This window comes from Cupressus sempervirens, chromosome 1 (genome assembly GCF_028749045.1).
Source record: "Cupressus sempervirens isolate cs-2001-9-10 chromosome 1, ASM2874904v1, whole genome shotgun sequence".
NCBI lineage: Eukaryota > Viridiplantae > Streptophyta > Pinopsida > Cupressales > Cupressaceae > Cupressus > Cupressus sempervirens.
Window position 1 is genome coordinate 878,763,465 of NC_143118.1, and position 16,908 is coordinate 878,780,372.

The following is a 16,908-nucleotide window of genomic DNA, read 5'->3' on the forward strand; positions in this document are numbered from 1 at the left end:
AAGGTCTTGCTCAGTCATGTCAAAATAGTGCAAATTTCACTTGCTGCAATACAATAGCTCCACAAGTTGAGAAAAAAAGATCATCAACATATAGAAGAAGAATCACAATGTCATCACCATTGCTTTTGACATAGAAATCCAAGTTAGATAAACTTGTTCTAAATCTAGAATATCAGAGATGCCTATCAACTTTTCACAAGTCACTTGGAGCATGATTAAGCCCATACAGAGACTTACTTAACCTGCAAATTTTAACTATGGCCAGAAGCTAAAAATCCTTAAGGCTGATGCATGTAGAACTCATCCAGCAACCCATTTAAGAAGGTAGTCTTCACATCAATCTAAAACGCCTTCAAACTAAACTGGGCTACTATGCGGAGAAGCAAATGTCTCTACACAGTCTTCCAGTTCTTTCCTGCATAATCCGTATGCTGTGCAAATTGCCCATTTGCACTTTGTGCTCTGTCCACTCTAATAACATGCCTCTTTCTTTTTTTCATAAATCTGCAGTTTTTATCAGTCATACTGCACCTTTTATGACAGCCAGCCTGCACTTTTCAATACAGACAGTGATAGTCCACTAGCATTTTTTTGTCAGTCCAATCGGTCCTCTTTTCACATAAGTCAGCTTCAACAAAAGCCGGCCCTTCAAAACTTACGTTTTCCCTTTCAGTGCATTTGGCTTCCTCTTTGTAAGAGTTTCTGGTATGTACCCTCTGGTTAGCCCTCCAACTGCTATGCAGTTTTACCAGTTTGATTCCAAATTTAGTCAGCCATCTCACAACAATGCAAATTTCGGTCTCGAAACTCTCATTCCAAATTGATTTGTATAGCATACCCTCTCCTTAGGCTCTCTCACTTTAATACCAGAATGAATACATGGAGATTGAGAAAATTGTAGCACATGCACCAATGTCAAAGTGTGTGTTATATTTAGAAACAAATGGGGGAATTACATAAGCAGTCATAACTTATATTAACCTACCTTTTAAAATAACTAACGTGTGTTGTTATATCATACATACCCGGTAGATGCTTGTAAACATAGTAGACCAACATACACTAGTAATAAAAAACCTAGATAGCTATTAATAGTTTATAAAGGACTTCATATGATTCAGAACTTTGCATTTGAATTGCTGTTGGCTAGTAGTAAAAAACCTAGATAGCTATTAATGGTTTATAAAGGACTTCATATGATTCAGAACTTTGCATTCGACTTGCTGTTGGGAGTCTGCATTCAACAATTTGTAAAAAATACTGATCTGGGAAAATATCAAATTACTTTTGTTCTAGAAAATAATAATAGAAAACTTATTATGACAGCATTTTGCCTGCAATACCTTTGCAACCTGACAGCAGGCTAACACTGATTATATGCTGCCCCTATTTGCAGTTTGATGGCATCTGTGACTATGCTAAATACTGCCCTTGTTTGATTTATGTTTCTCTACAACATTCAGCATAAAACATTTGCTGCTAAACCAACCTATTTAGTTGTCTGTAGCCAACGGTCACAATCCTGTAACCCACAATTTAAATGTCAGCACCTAACCTATCTCTTGCAGTGAACCCTGCACTTGCACATGTTCTTCTGTTCTGCTTAGAGTATGTCCAACTTCTGTATTCAACCTATAATGTTCGCGATCAATCCCCAAGATTCGGAAGGCTCTTATACAAATGTTGTAAGAGGGAAAAACATAGCAGAAAAGGGCACATGCAAAAACTCTCTGTGCACACTTCTTAATTCATGAGTGAGGAATTTATATTGTCACATGCAGTGCGTAAGTTTCTTGTTAGAGTCTATGATTAGAACATGTATAACTCAATAAAATAGATTCAGACATGTACTATTAGATATTACAACAGTTGCCATGTTTACCGAAAGAACACAGGAGGTTTAAAAATAAACAAAACACATCTGAACAAAAAAATCAGAAAAACAGTGGAAGCATTATAGTGAATCTTTATAAGAAAAAAACAGTAACATACAACTCATATGCCGATTGGCCACAATTGTGAGAGAAAAGAGGCTTATAAGACATTATGTGCACCAAAATCTTCAACAGGCTTTCTAAAAAAAAGTACCCAAGTAGTGGCCTTCACTTTTGTTCTTGCTCTCTATTACTGACATCCCTTAGAGGTGCTTGTGAGCTTTGTGTGTCCCCTTTGATTATTACAAACATAAAAGACACAAAAGAAATGAAAATTCTATTAAAATCAATCATTAACAAGATGATCATATGTGTGTCTGTGTTTGAGTAGAAACCCGATAGAAATTAAAATAAACACATTAAGCTTCAATGACATGACAAAACGATATTCTTTTCAAAAAAAAGATACCACAGAGCATATAAAAACTTAAAGATAGATAGTCAACGTGAGGCCTCATTAAATAGGAATAAGAGTCTTCTACAAAAAGATAACACAAAACACCAATATTATGTGCTTTCCAAATTGGAAACCTTTTGCCACCATAGATTTTACGTCTATACTTTCAAATCCAACCTTCTCATCTCTAAAATACTTTCCTTTATATGAAAATGGTAGAAAATGATCCACGCAACATTAGCAAGTTCAAGTCTCACTTTTGGGAGATTGTTCGCCGATATTATTACAAGAGTAGCATAAATAGCCAATGGACTCATATTAAACATAATTCCCTTTTTGGTGAATCGGTGAATGAAACCAGAGGAAAAAATTTAAATGAAATGTAATCAGCAAGCAACTTTGTTTTTGCTACTATACATACTGTTTATAGCTCGACCTCAAAATTTACAATCTAAATTCCAACTTTTTGCCAATTAATTTCTTAAGTTTTCCTCAATTCTTTCTGTTATTTTATATTTTTCAACTGTAGGAATCAGGTAGCCAGCCCTATAAACAATTGGTGTACCTTCATTTGCTGAGATTCTAATTCTTGTTAAGCTGTATAGTCCATCTTCTGTTGTTGGTTCAGTGGGACCTTTTTGCGATTCATTGCAAGAGGTATCTGATTGTCTTCTTGATTGGAATTCCTATCTGTCACACATTGCACCATTGCTTGTGGAATCTCACATTTCAGATTTAAAGGACAACTTCAAGGGTTTATCTCTCTTATATGATGACAATCATGGCACAACTGTTGGTACATCATATTTGTCTTTGGAGCTTGTTCCAAATCAGTTTCCATTTGTCACCTTCTATTGTGATTAGCCCTGTACCTGATTGGTTTTTGGCATCATCATCATCTGCCAAGGACTTGGCAACAGATTAGCAATTTACAAAGACAGATCCTACATTTTTGTACTCAGTTTAGCTTCTTCCCAGAAAGAGAAATGTTGCTTCTACATATCAGTTCAAGCATTCACTATTTTTGCATGATATTATACATTGGGAGCAAGGGCTATATAGTCTCTTTCTTTAACTCTTATGGGCGGATCATTATTTTAACATCATGATGGATGTAGTTCTTGGGGGGTATCATTGTGTCCTTCATACATCATCTTTTTTGTATCTTCTCTTTCTTATGGAAAGAAGTTGGTCCTAGTGGGTGTTCTGCTTTTCCCTGTTTGAGAGAAATTTGAATTGTAGAGTACCTAATATGGCCTGGTTGTCGGGACCCACTCTAATCCCTAAGTTGTGGTTAATAGGGAGTGTTGGTGTGAATAAGGTTTTGTAACTGATAAAGTCTTGTACCTAGTTAGTCTTAGTAGAAGAGGAGTTGTGTTTAGAAGCCCTAACTGTCTTGATAAGCCACATCATATCTTATCTTTATGGTTTTAATTTAATTCTAGCTACCTAGGTCATTTAATATTTGATTGAGCTAGTCGTCTCATTACACAAGATTTAAGACATGTCACAGCCTTGTCTAATTCTATCCCTCAAACTTGTCTTTAAAAGCAAGGCATCTCATTGTAAACATTCACATTTAATAATGCTATTTTGCATGATGAACTAAGTTTTCTTGGCATTTTCCCTCTTGTGAAAGACGTTTTGGTCTTGCTAGGATTCTAAGGGTTTTGAGTCATCAATCAGCTCCTACACAAAGTTTCCACAAGAATATCAAACCTGTTATAAGTATTATGCAAGGTGTACAACAAACTTTTCATCACCACTCTCCCACTTGCATAAGTTGCAAAAGGGGTCAAAACTAACTCATACACCAATAGAACAATCCTTGAAGCTAGCATGTACCTTCAAGACATTCAAGTGCTCCATGTGCTCCATCAATATATGTCCAACAATACCCAAGGTCACCTCCATCTCAAATGTTAATCCTCTCGTCCTCCATCATGCATATATAGCCATGTAGGGCCGAAATTAACCATAGTCAAAATTACTCCACTAGCAGTGAATAGTTTTCAGTTACCCTGACTCCTTAAACTGCTAAAGCATAACACAAAATAAAATAAAACTATGGCGCTCAACGCTTGCCTGCCAAGCACCTCCAAGTGTCCCAAAATCCTAGAATTTCTCCATTGAAGCAGAATCGGGCAATTTTCTAGTTTTCATAGGCAAAAGTAAAAGCAGAGATGACCTATTGATGTGGCATCCCGAGATACGCAATCCTCTATTTCCATACTTCCTTGTCTTTGCGAATTTGCTTGACCTTTGTCTCGTGCATCTCCAAATGTTTCTAGTTGATTATCAACATAGCTTCCACATGAGTGACCTTTGAAAAGTCCTATACTGTCAGTGCTTTCACCTCCTTCAGCCCCTGGAACCTTTCTCTGCAAATCTTTGGCAATTTCTTCACCAGACCAAGCCGAATTCTCCTCCACATTAGTACATCATTTATCAATCCATTTCAAATCACCCTGAATGAGACATTACCTACAATTTAATTCCTTGATCTCAAAAATGCCTTGCGTGATAGCTTCGTTCCTCCATTCAATGCAATCCTTTGTCACCTAGAAAATTTTATCATCAAGTCTTGTACTGGTCATTCTATAAGAAATCTTTGTAAGCCATATTCCTGTACTTCTTCCATGCACGAGACCTCTTTGACCCAATTGCTTTTCCCTTTCTCATGGGACTCTATGCTTGATTCTATTTTCTTGATGACATTTGTGTTTTCTTTCCAAGCTTCGCTCAAAACACTAACCTGTTTGATTGCCTCTGCCTTAAGAAACTCAATCCATTCCTCAAATGATTTGGTGACTGCCTTGCTCTTTTGCAGATGATCTAGGAATATTTGATTAATTTGGTACTTGATGTCTGCAGTAGCAGGTATTTCATTGAGTGGTATGGGTTCAAGGTGTTAAATGGCATTGATATACTAAGCCATGCTTTTCATCATCTCTCTCATGTCTTGTTTGTCCTTGGCATCCTTCCAGACTCGTTCGGCAATCTTCTTGTTGGGTACTTCAAAAATCTTCATATCGGTTGCTCTACAACCTTTTCCAAGGTCTACCTTTGATATTTGATAGTCTTGAGTACTCATTTCATTATCTTCCTTATCCTAGACCGGTTTGGCAATTTTTGTCATCCAATGCCCCATATTCTCATCGAACTCAAGCTTGGACTCAGTCTTTGGCTTTTTGCTCTTAGGTGTCTTGCCCAAGCATTTACTTACTAGGTCATCAATAAGCAAAAACAAAGCCACCATACTTCTTTTCTTGGTAACGGAAGTTTCCAACCATTTGGGTGCTATGGGGGTCTTCTCTAGTGTTAGGAAGCTCCTAGTTAAGGTGAGGGAATCCATAGGAATGCTGCCTTCACCACTCATGTCTTGTTGATTTTCAGCCATATTGAAAGTGTCACAGTCAAGAACCTATTTTGTTTCTTGTTTTATTTCCGGAGGATACAAATCCACTAATGTCTCACAATCTTTCTTAGGATTACCCTCCCTTTGTTTCTTCTTGGTGCTTGAGCGAGTTATCCTTTTGATAGGCTTCATTCTGTGTTGAACTTGAACCTTTGATGGAGTTGGTTCAACTTCAAGTTCCTGATTACTTGCAGCTGAATTATTAACATGGTCAGTGAGAGTAATCATTCTTTTCAAAGACTTATTTTTCTTTAACTGCGCATGTTGTTTTGATGACTAGGTGATAGTTTTAATGGTTCACTTTTTCAAAAGCCATTCCTCTGTTCTTTTGATCCCATTGGCAATTCTAGATTGTAGATCATCTTCTTCTCTTTTACTCCAATCTAGCTCGATAATTGGAAAACATTCAATCTGTTCCAGGTACCATGGGTCTGATACATCTTTTTGCTCATCATCTTCGACTCCATTTATGTCTAAGCCGATTTTGAAGGTCACAACTTGCTTCAGAGTCATTCTTGACCACAACCTCTCTTTGACTTTGAATTCATCAGGGCAATTGGCCCAATAATCTTCCATATGTGGAATGTGCCTGAATGTGGGTGTGACATCTAGATTTTCTTTGGCAAACCTTGCATAATCAAAATATTTCCTTGGGAAGTAGGTCTTCAGATTCAAGTTTTGGAGTTCATTTTCTACTGCCATGGCGTCTTTGAGACTTTCACATCTGTAATGACCCAGCTTTATAGGGAACAAGACTCTTGATGTCTTTTTAATGTCTTTCAATTGTTATTCAACAACAACCAACCAACTGCATACCTCCAATACTACGATATTATCCAAGAAATATCGAGGTAATTTAAGAGGTTCACCATCGAAAGCCCCAATTATGATAAAGGTAAATTTTGGGAATTGGATAAAATGATAGCCATAGGTATCAATTACATGCATAGGTTCCCCAGAAAGCCTGTTGTTTTCTCTCTCCTTTAGCTCAAAGACTAATCTCCCCAAAAATACACTGTTGACCCTTCTGTATTCTTGGGAGTGTTTCCTTGCTTGCAAATGTTTGTAATACTCGTAAATTTTCATGTCTTCAGTCCATAGCTTGTGGAGAAGCCCTTCCCAGTTTTTTGAAACAACTAAAATATAGAAAAGGTAGGATGACATTAAGAAGGGGTAAATTGGCTAATCCCAACAGCTCTTTGTGCAGTCTTTCGGCTATTAGCTCTGCCCAATCAATAAAGTTTTCACCTCTCACAATTTTCTGTATAAAGAAATACATCCAGTGAAAAGCATATTTGTTTCCTTCCACCCTATTTAAGAGGAAAACTATATCTGCAATCTCCTTTATGAAACACTCAATAGTCAATGGCTTAGGCAATCGCGAACCTCCTTTCATAGGTTTCAAAAGCCAGCTCTGTGCAACGAGGCAATTATAGTCTTTCTTCTTTCCTTCATATATTTGTATCGCTTCCTTAAAGGTCCAAAGCTCGTACTGTTCTTTATGGGGAATTGTAAAAGCTGCTATAACAATAACCCTATCAATCCTTGCTAAGATTTCTCCTAAAACCTTTCTAATGCACCTATTTTGGAAGTCATATCTATTTGCACATTCTATCACTAATTCAGGGCATGCCATAGCAGGAGGAAAAGTCACAGCTTCTAATAATCCACTATTGATTAGCCTTTCAGCAATGGTTCCACTTTGGGCATTTTTGGTTCTCTCTATTAATCCCGTCAAGTTCACATTCACAAAGGATGTATCATGGATTTCAGGGAGAGAACTCAACAAACAAGTCCCTTTTTCAGGTTTGGGGAGCTTTGGTCAGGAAAAAGACATGACAATCTGAAAATAAAAGAAACCCACAACATACAACAGCCCAAATTTCTTAAAGAAAAGCCAAAAAAGGGAAATCACAAAAGAGAGCGCATGAACTCAATTAATAAAATCTCAATGTTGAACTTGAACTTGAAACCTAGAGGTTCAAGGTTCAAGTTCAACATCTAAGTTTGGCGAACTACCAACCGAAGACTAAAGCAATGAGGCTTTCAACTTTCTCACAAACAATTTGAACCTAAACTTGAACTTAGGATAAAACGAAGGTTCAAGTTCAACTTCGAGTCGGGTATGAATAAAGTTTCAAAGGTGAATCAAAAGAGCAAGGGGTTATTACAAGTGCAACAAACAACAACTACAACTAATTATGACCACATCCAACTAACCATAACTCAAAACCTAGGTATACACAGGTAGATCATATGCCATCAACATATCTAATCCAATACACAATAACAAATCCCAAGTATATACACTACTAGCACAAAACAAAAAATTACAAAAACATCCAAAAAAATACACATATAGAATTTAGAACTTCCACTATACAGATAATGTCCATGCTGAATCAATCAAGGAATCAAAAAGTACACCTATATCACTCAAATAGAAGGTATAGCATATGTCATCAATGTCATGCAGTACCAAGGAACATCCACAAAGATATGCAAACTTGCAAGCTACACGACTCTCACCACTAATCTCCATACCTCTCCCAAGTTCTCCACATTATAGAATAAAGAGATCAAACAAACACCATGTTGTTACTCAAAAGTAAACAATTAAGTACAAGAAGAAAAAATGACAATAAACATAGTGATCGTAATGGCTCCATGCTAACCTCAACTCTAGTGTTAGGTAAACATAAACCTCCAAGAAGAAACACGAATCATCTACATCAAAATCATATATATCCTCTCTCAACATTGTAATAACCTAGTCGGTTATGGCTCAAACAAACTCCAATTCAAAACTAAATTGGGTTTGACATTTTGTAAAACACTTGGCAAACAATCTCTAATGATAAGTCTTCCATGTAATTGAATTTTTTGCTTTGCATTTTTAGGAACATAAACTGAATTTCAAAATATTGGAATTAATTTATAAGTGATAACTTTTGCAAAATAACACAACTCTCATAATTTTCCAGAATTTTATTTGCCAATTTAAAATAGCAAAATCTGATAATGTTTGCACAAAACTAAATTCATATTCCAATAATAAAGGAACCTAATTGTTATCACTTTGTCCTTGCACTTCAATCTGCCTGCCATTATGCAACACGGTTTCCCTTGCATTAAATGTTTCAAATCATTAATCCTTATCTTCAACACGCTTTACATATTCCAAGAATTCAACTATGTTAGCTAGAAATTTCAATTCCTTCACAAACTATAAAATGTTGTCACTCAGCCAACACTGTGTTACTTGGCCTCGGTCATCACTAAACTATCTTGCTCGGCTTACACTATCTTCGCTCGGGTCCTTTTACCGGCACTCAGTCTAACTTTTCTGTTACTCTGTCTTTACTGCACTTGGTTGACTCTGAATGTGCTCGGCTTCTACTGTTCACTCTATCAACACTAGCATAGCTCGGCTTCAACTACAAGTTCCTTAATCTTCTTCTTTGAAGCTCGGTTAAGCCTAAGTATTTGTTCTTTATTGATCATCTCTTCTAGGCTTTAACACAACTATCTTCTCCACTTAGTGTTATGATTAAACAACACATTCTCTTGCCAAAGTCTAACTGTTCAAGTGCCCATTGTAATTCCACATAACTAAACCTTTCGACTAGGTCCTCTTATTATCTCTTCTTCTCAAATCCTCTTCATCAATCATCTTGATCTGCCACTTTACTTAGGTAGCAACTGTCTCACCAATAAGGTTTGACATCAATGACAACATAACAATTGTTTCAATTGTAGTTTCCAACATGTGCATCTTCCCCTCTTTGCACTTTTAAACGCTTTAACTGAATTTTATTTCAGTTTCCATAGCAGCAAAGAAAATGCATAACTGATTACTTTCATTGGGTCGATATGTTGTAGGAATTTTACTGACACATCTGTTGAATCTATCAACAAAATCACTCATGAATTCATTCTCTTTTATTTGGATTTGAAAGAAGTTTAACAGCAGCTTACCAACATCAACAACAGGCTTAAAACTTCCAATATATTCTACCTCTAGATCATTCCAACAAGTAATACAACCGTCTTCCAGATTCTGGAACCAATCAGCAGCATTTACAATGAGATTTCGAGCAAATAATTTGACAAATACGTTCTCTTCTTGCATGCTAAGTATTCCATAGACAACTGTAATCGCTCGGATATGATCATCCAAATCATGTGATTTTTCTCCCATGAACTTAGGAAGAATTTCTCTTGACCCTTTATGCAAGGATGAGTATCGAGGCAAGGCAAAGGGTCCTGTACGAGATCCCCATCGTTGTGTTGCAACCAAAGCCATAATATAAAACAAAATTGTTTAACATAAAAGTTTTTCAAATTAAGATACGTTGTCACCAATCTTGCATGAATAAAATCTAACTAAAGATAACTAATCCTGCATTGGTCTTTATTTCTATGTCCCCAACAAAGTTGCCAAAAATCTGTTAGTGAACAAGTTTGTCTTCTACAAAAACAGTCGTAAAACGACTCCCAAATGCCCAGACCAAGAAGACAAATATATGCAACTAACAGTTGGCTCGCTTTGCTATCAAAATACATAAGCGATCTCTCAATTGTCCTGGGTACAGCTCCCCATATGAGATTTTCAATGAATCCACTACACTACAAGCAGAGATGCTTTTAACCAAAAAGCAAGAAAGGCACAAAAACATCTACCCATAAACACAGAATAGATGTTAAAGAAAACGAACAACTAAGAACAACAAACAAATGGCATAAAGTCCATTTATTCAAAGCTTACATAACAGAGAAAATGCAAGAAAGAAGGCATTAACATTCTCTTCCAAATACACGAATCACCAAGGCTCAAAGACCAAATAACAGACATGTATGTAATTAAATTCAGATACAACTGAATCAATTCAAAGATTGATTTCAATCAAAAGACAAATGTTCAAACTCAAAGATCTGATATACAATTATCTTCCTTCTCTGAACATGCAAAAAGATGACACAGATCTTGTTGCTTCTGCACTCACAAATTACAGTTTGAAATAAAAAATATTTCCCTTCTCCCTATAATTACAATCAAAACAGAAAGCAAAACCCTTTGCCCACAACACAAAGTCTCGAGCCAAAGGCAGAATCAAGAACCCCTTCTGCTGAAAGTTTTCTCCCATAAATAATTCCCTCATAACCTTTTCAGTTGCTATAACTGATTTTTGACAAAGGATAATAAAATAATTTCTCTTTAATTGTTGCTTTTCCAACAAATTAAAAATATCGTTTTTAATTGTTTTGTTTGAGAAAATATTAAAATAATATACCATATATGTTTATATTGTTATAAAAAATGTATCTAGGAATATGTAAGACCAAAAACTAGGTGGGCCAGCCTCATATTTAAATAACCAGCAATATTTTTTAAATGCATTTTTGGGTTGTCGGATGTGCACAGAAATTATCTGTCACGTTGAACCATCGAACCTGTTGGGACTGTTAAACCATTGTGAGTCACTGAACCTCTTGAACTTTTTGAACCTGTTTCAACCTTTTGAACAATGTTAAACCTGCGAACTGGGATGAACCTGTTTGAATCTATTGAACTTTCAAACATGGATGAACCTGTTCGAACTTGTCAAACCCAAAGTTCAAAATTACAAAATTCTCTCAAAATTGTTTCCCTTGGTTAATGGCCTTTCCCTTTCATTTTCCTCTGTGTTGGAAATTTTGAACCTTTAAACATGTTGAACCCGATTGAACCTTTAGAACCTGATTGAACCTGTATGATCGGGTTCAAGGGGTTCAACAACCTATATTTTCACTTAACCAGAATTTTAAGCTGCAAATTTAAGGAGAAAAATGGTTATCGAAGCATGATATGCAAGTAGAGAAGTTGGCTCAGAATGTTAAATTTGGGGCACTATAAGTGGGCCAACAACTACGTAGGCCAAATGGCCTCAAAGTCCCTTTTATGTCCTAGTTAGCCTACGGGGCCAAAGGAAAATAGGCTAACGATAACATTGTGTTGTGAACTCTACTAGGGACATTACACTCCATGTGCACAAACAAATGAGAATCCTAATACCACACATCCCAATGTAGGTTCACAGATACAACTTACAAGAGATATTCATTCAACTTTAGCCAACAAGCCAAAGGTCCCACAAGCCAATCTTAGCAACTACTCACGTTTGCTTTTATATAAACAAGTGCGCAAAAAACCACCAAACAATATTTTGCATAATCCATGTGCCTGTAAAACCATGTCCCCCTCATTTCGCTTTTGGTGCTAACTTTTCCCAATTGATATCATTCATTTTTTAAACGTTTATTTCAATGTTAAATATAACATTCAAAATGTCCCTAACTATCGGACGATTTGTCATAAAATAATTTATGGCTTCAATTGTGTAGTATTTTTTATCATCAACGTTTGGATCACGCTACATGATCCATCATCAGGATGGTGGAGAGCAAACAAGGAAGAAAAATATTGCAGACTGCAGACCAGAATAGAATAAAGGGGAAGAGGACAAGAGAGAGAAGGGTAAGCAGCACACTGACCGAGGTTGACAGGACCTTGAAAAAAACAATTTAGAAACTAATCTTCAAGTTAAAGCACAAACAATACCACAATAAGACCAAAAAAACAAAAAAAAATGAATGTATTAAATTTGATAAGAATAAAAAAACGAAAAACAAAATAAAGAGCAAAAAAACGAAAGGAATTGAAACAACTAAAGACACAAATAAAAAAACAAATAATTAATAAATTAAACCTAACCAGAAAAATAAAATAAAAGGGGAACACACCACTAAACAAAATTGATTTTTTTTTAAATTAAAATAAACAAAAACGATATTAAATTAAAAAGAACACAAATGAAATAAGTAACATGCAAATAGAAGAGGAATGCCACAAAAATAAGCCAATATAAATGTAAGAGAAGGAGAAGTACGAAAAGTGTGTGTATATCTATGTGCGTATATGTATATATATGTATATATTAATCCTATATATATAAAGAGTAAATACTCTCTCTACTTTGTATATATATAAATATATACAAATAAAGCGAAAAGAGAACATTAAACAAAAAACTATAAAACTAAAAAGCTAGAAGAGTAAGAAAAAAGAAAAAAAAATGATTTTATATATATATATATCACAGAGAAGAAAACTTAAACAAAAACACAAAAACTAAAAGAAAAGAAATAAAACAACCATATGTGTGTGTGCAATTGTTGTATTTTTCTGTAAGTAAACTATTGCTAAGCAAGATTCCTCCTCACTATGCTTTAAGTTTAAATATACTGAACATATACATACACAACAAAGTATGTATACAAATAAAAAGAAAAAGATAAGGAATTGAATAATGCAAAAGAAATTGAAAGAAAAAAAGCAAAATCATTGCATGTATTGGATTATTGTCACTGATGTCGCAAGTTAGTGACTATATTATTAGATGTTAGATCATGCATTATTATCAACATTTTCTTGAGCAAGGAGATGATTAAATTGTTATATAATAGTTTATTGCCCACAAGGGTTGACCAATGTCCTGAGCCACTTTGTCAAGTTTCAAAAATGCAAATTATGGGGATTTAAAAAGGGAACACCCTTCTTGGAGCCCACCCAATTATGGGGATTTAAAACACAAATAAATGATTTCAAAAGGGGTCGACTCCTAGTATTTGCAAGTCGAATCTCTTGGATGAAGGGGTGTTTTTGCAAGGCATATATAAATGTTTTTTGATAGATAAACAAAAATATTTATTGAATATCATTCATATTTTAAGAGCAGACCTAAAGAACAAAATTCAGAATTTTGGAGCAGATTTAATCCATGGTCGTAGCAGAGTTCAAGGTAAAATCATGGCAAGTATTTGAGCAGAAACAATGCCGATACATCAAAGACTTTTTTAGCAATATTGATGGCAAATTTTTGAAATAGAATTATAGCAGATTTAAGAAGATGATTTAGAGCTGATCCAAAAGAAAATTCCTGAACATTTATCATATGAAGGTTGGTGCCTTCTATCTAAGGTGATCACGACGTTGGTGCCTCTCATTGAATGAAATTGGTCTCTTGCTGGGTAGCTGCCCAGATGTTGGAAATTGGTGTCTCCTATAGACTGGTGCAAAAATAATCTGTACGAAGGTTTCATACAAGTAAGCAATATTTTGTTGTGTTTTCTCCCATAAGAGCTTCCACATAAAAACCTGTGTCTATTATGTGTGTGGACTTTTTGTGTTGCATATTTGTTGCATCCTAAGTTACTGATATCATGCATTTGACATGCTTATTGTATTGAGTTTGAAATAGTAAATATAGATTTATACTGAATCTCCATCCAACCTTCACTGACAATGCTAACCAATGTGATGTGCACATCCCTATATTTCATATACATGCATATAAATGTTATATTGCACATCATAAGCATTATGTGAAGTGTATGACACACCTTTTCCCAACAACCAATACCAAGCAAATGTAATGCTAATATGATTTTTATCACATAATATTAATAAAATCTCTATCTAATAATGTGAAATCATGTTTATTTTTACTCGTCCACAACTCTTGCCTTTTCTCTATTGGAATTGAATGCATAGAGAAGTGTTGCTCAGGCTCAGAAACCAGATATTATTTACCTCGTCCTTGTAAAAAGAATGCCATTTAGTCGAACAAAGCGAACACGATAACTTTTCCTCAAATCTGAAATTGAACCTGCATTTTCTCCAGCGCTATGTTGTCTTTGGTCTTTTATAGTCAATTTCAATCCATCACCAATCAAAAGAGTCTTGTCACCTTTGCTTTTTGTACTCTCGCAAACTTTTGGGGCTTGGGAGCTTGACTCATTGGTACAAGCAATAAGCTGGAAATAGTGGAGTTGATTCTGCCAAAATATGACACAATTATTATGTTTATCTTTACCAGTCAAAAAACTCTTCATTATTTTAGTGATTAATTCTTCAAACGTTTTTGAACATAACGAGTAAGATATAGGAGTAACATTCTATTCATATTATATCATCTCAATATGAATCATCAATACCATGCACAATTTCCTCACATATTGCATTCATACATCATAACATGATGTGAACCAATCAGAAACAGACCATAAACTCTGAATTTTCAGTTGTGCTGTTCCATTTTGACAGTGACAAGAAACACAATTAGCAGTGGACTTACAATGGTGCAATTTATACATGGTATATTTGAGAACTACTTTAGTATTATGTCCTAGTTATGTCGATTCCATTTGGCAATTGTTAGGAGCCAAGACTTCATTTAAAATTAAGATAGTATGCATACTTAATACTATTTCTAGAGGCATCTTAAATAACTCAGTTCTATTCATTATGCTTCCTTGAAAATGGTTTCATAGAACTTTAAATTGAATTGGTAAAACAGCATAACTTGCAAAGACCTCATTCTTTAAGAGAGCATTTAAAATTGTGAAACTGAAGCTCAAATTGTCTTGATTCAATATAATTTTATATTGCTTTCAATGAATTTGTGGTTTCATCCTCTCGTACACTTCAACATTAACTGAGTTGGCTAAGCTTTTCATTAATGAGTTTGGGATCCTCGCATTGGTGGTTGAATGCTCATTGTATATCTAAAAATTATCAAGTTACAACTCGAATTCTAAGGAATGCAGTGGCAGAAAAATCATTATAGCAATTCAAGTTAGAAATTTCTGTTCTTTAGTAAAGCAAAAATCTGATATTAATATTGACATGCATTGCATATGAGTAGGTTATGCAAGATATAAAGACATAACAATTGCCAGCAGTAGATATCACAACCAGCAAAATCTATATTGAATAATGTAGCTTTTATATATTCTCTCATGGATTATTATATAATAGCTCATAATCAAAGAGTGCAGCTAAGATCTCTATAATACTGAAGATGGGATGGGTTGGAGAGGCTGAAGTGCTTGAAATCTTACTCATCAATTTCATCTCCTAGAGCAAGCAGATGTTCACATAATGACTCTGCCCCCAATCTTGCTCAAACTCTCAAGTGTGACGTATCTCAGCCCCAGTCATGCAGTGCCGACATGGACAAGCTCTTGCACTCACAAATGCCCAAATCTTAATAGAATCTGTAACGAGCGGGTTTTCTGCAAGCTTCGGATTATGCTTCTCGATGTGGAGTATTGAATGCAAATTAATTTGGCTGGCTATGTTTGCAGTCATTAGTCGAAGATTATTATTAGGCCTATCATTTTGTGCAAATCGTGTCTGAAGGGTTTGTTTATCCTCCCTAGCTAAGAGGGAGTGTTGATGTTTTGTAGCTTCAGTCAGATAAATACAGTGAGTGAAGACTCAAAACTAGTGAAGAAATGTATGAGTCAAAACTAGTGAAGATATGTATATAGTATATATGAGATGTATATATATACTTAACTCATACAATATATATATATATATATATATATATATATATATATATATATATATATATATATATATATATATATACACACACACATTATTATTATACAAATTTTAGAGAAATAAAAATCATAATGACTCGAGATATTATGTGTAACACACACACACACATGTATGTAATTATAATTGTCATTATATTAAACGCATAATAATGAATAAACATGTCGTGTTAAGGGACAAGTCTCTCCTTGGCTCATCCTCAACATAAATGCAAGACAGATCGCTGCCTTTGGAACACGCAGAAAATATAGGCAGTGCTATTATATTTGCAGCGATCCTAAAATTAACATGCGACATATGAAGAAGTAGGTGGAATCCAATTCAGGTGAACATACTCTCAAATACTGCAAGACTAATACTTAAGAAATGGTCCAAGATAAATACCATGAAGCCATCCAATGCTCTCTTAAAAAGTACATATATGCTTGATATGACAATTCATTATAGAAAAGGGAAACCCAAGTTCTGAGCTTGAATACTCTATCAATCCACTCAAATATGATGATGGAGCATCCATCCCTTGTCCAAGTTTATCTCATCTCTTCCATCATCACACAAACTTCGGAATAATCTATATCACAGAGGGTGGTGCATAGCTTATTTCTCCATATCAGACAAACAAGGGACTGAACAGCTACCACATCTTTGAAAAATTGTTCAAATTATGGTGAGCATGTTCCACGAAATTGAATGGCATGAGAAAAAAACT

The 16,908-nt window shown here is 35.0% G+C and overlaps 1 protein-coding gene across 3 annotated transcripts in view; it reads right to left on the minus strand.

Moving 5' to 3' along the window:
- LOC149580627 (uncharacterized) overlaps positions 1–16,908 on the minus strand; it is a 45,666-nt gene that overhangs the window by 12,572 nt on the left and 16,186 nt on the right. For all 3 annotated transcript variants that reach the window (XM_089792511.1, XM_089792526.1, XM_089792518.1), the window contains one exon: positions 14,382–14,626. In XM_089792511.1, the coding sequence (XP_089648637.1) occupies positions 14,382–14,626 (245 nt within the window). The remainder of the gene's footprint in view (positions 1–14,381; positions 14,627–16,908) is intronic.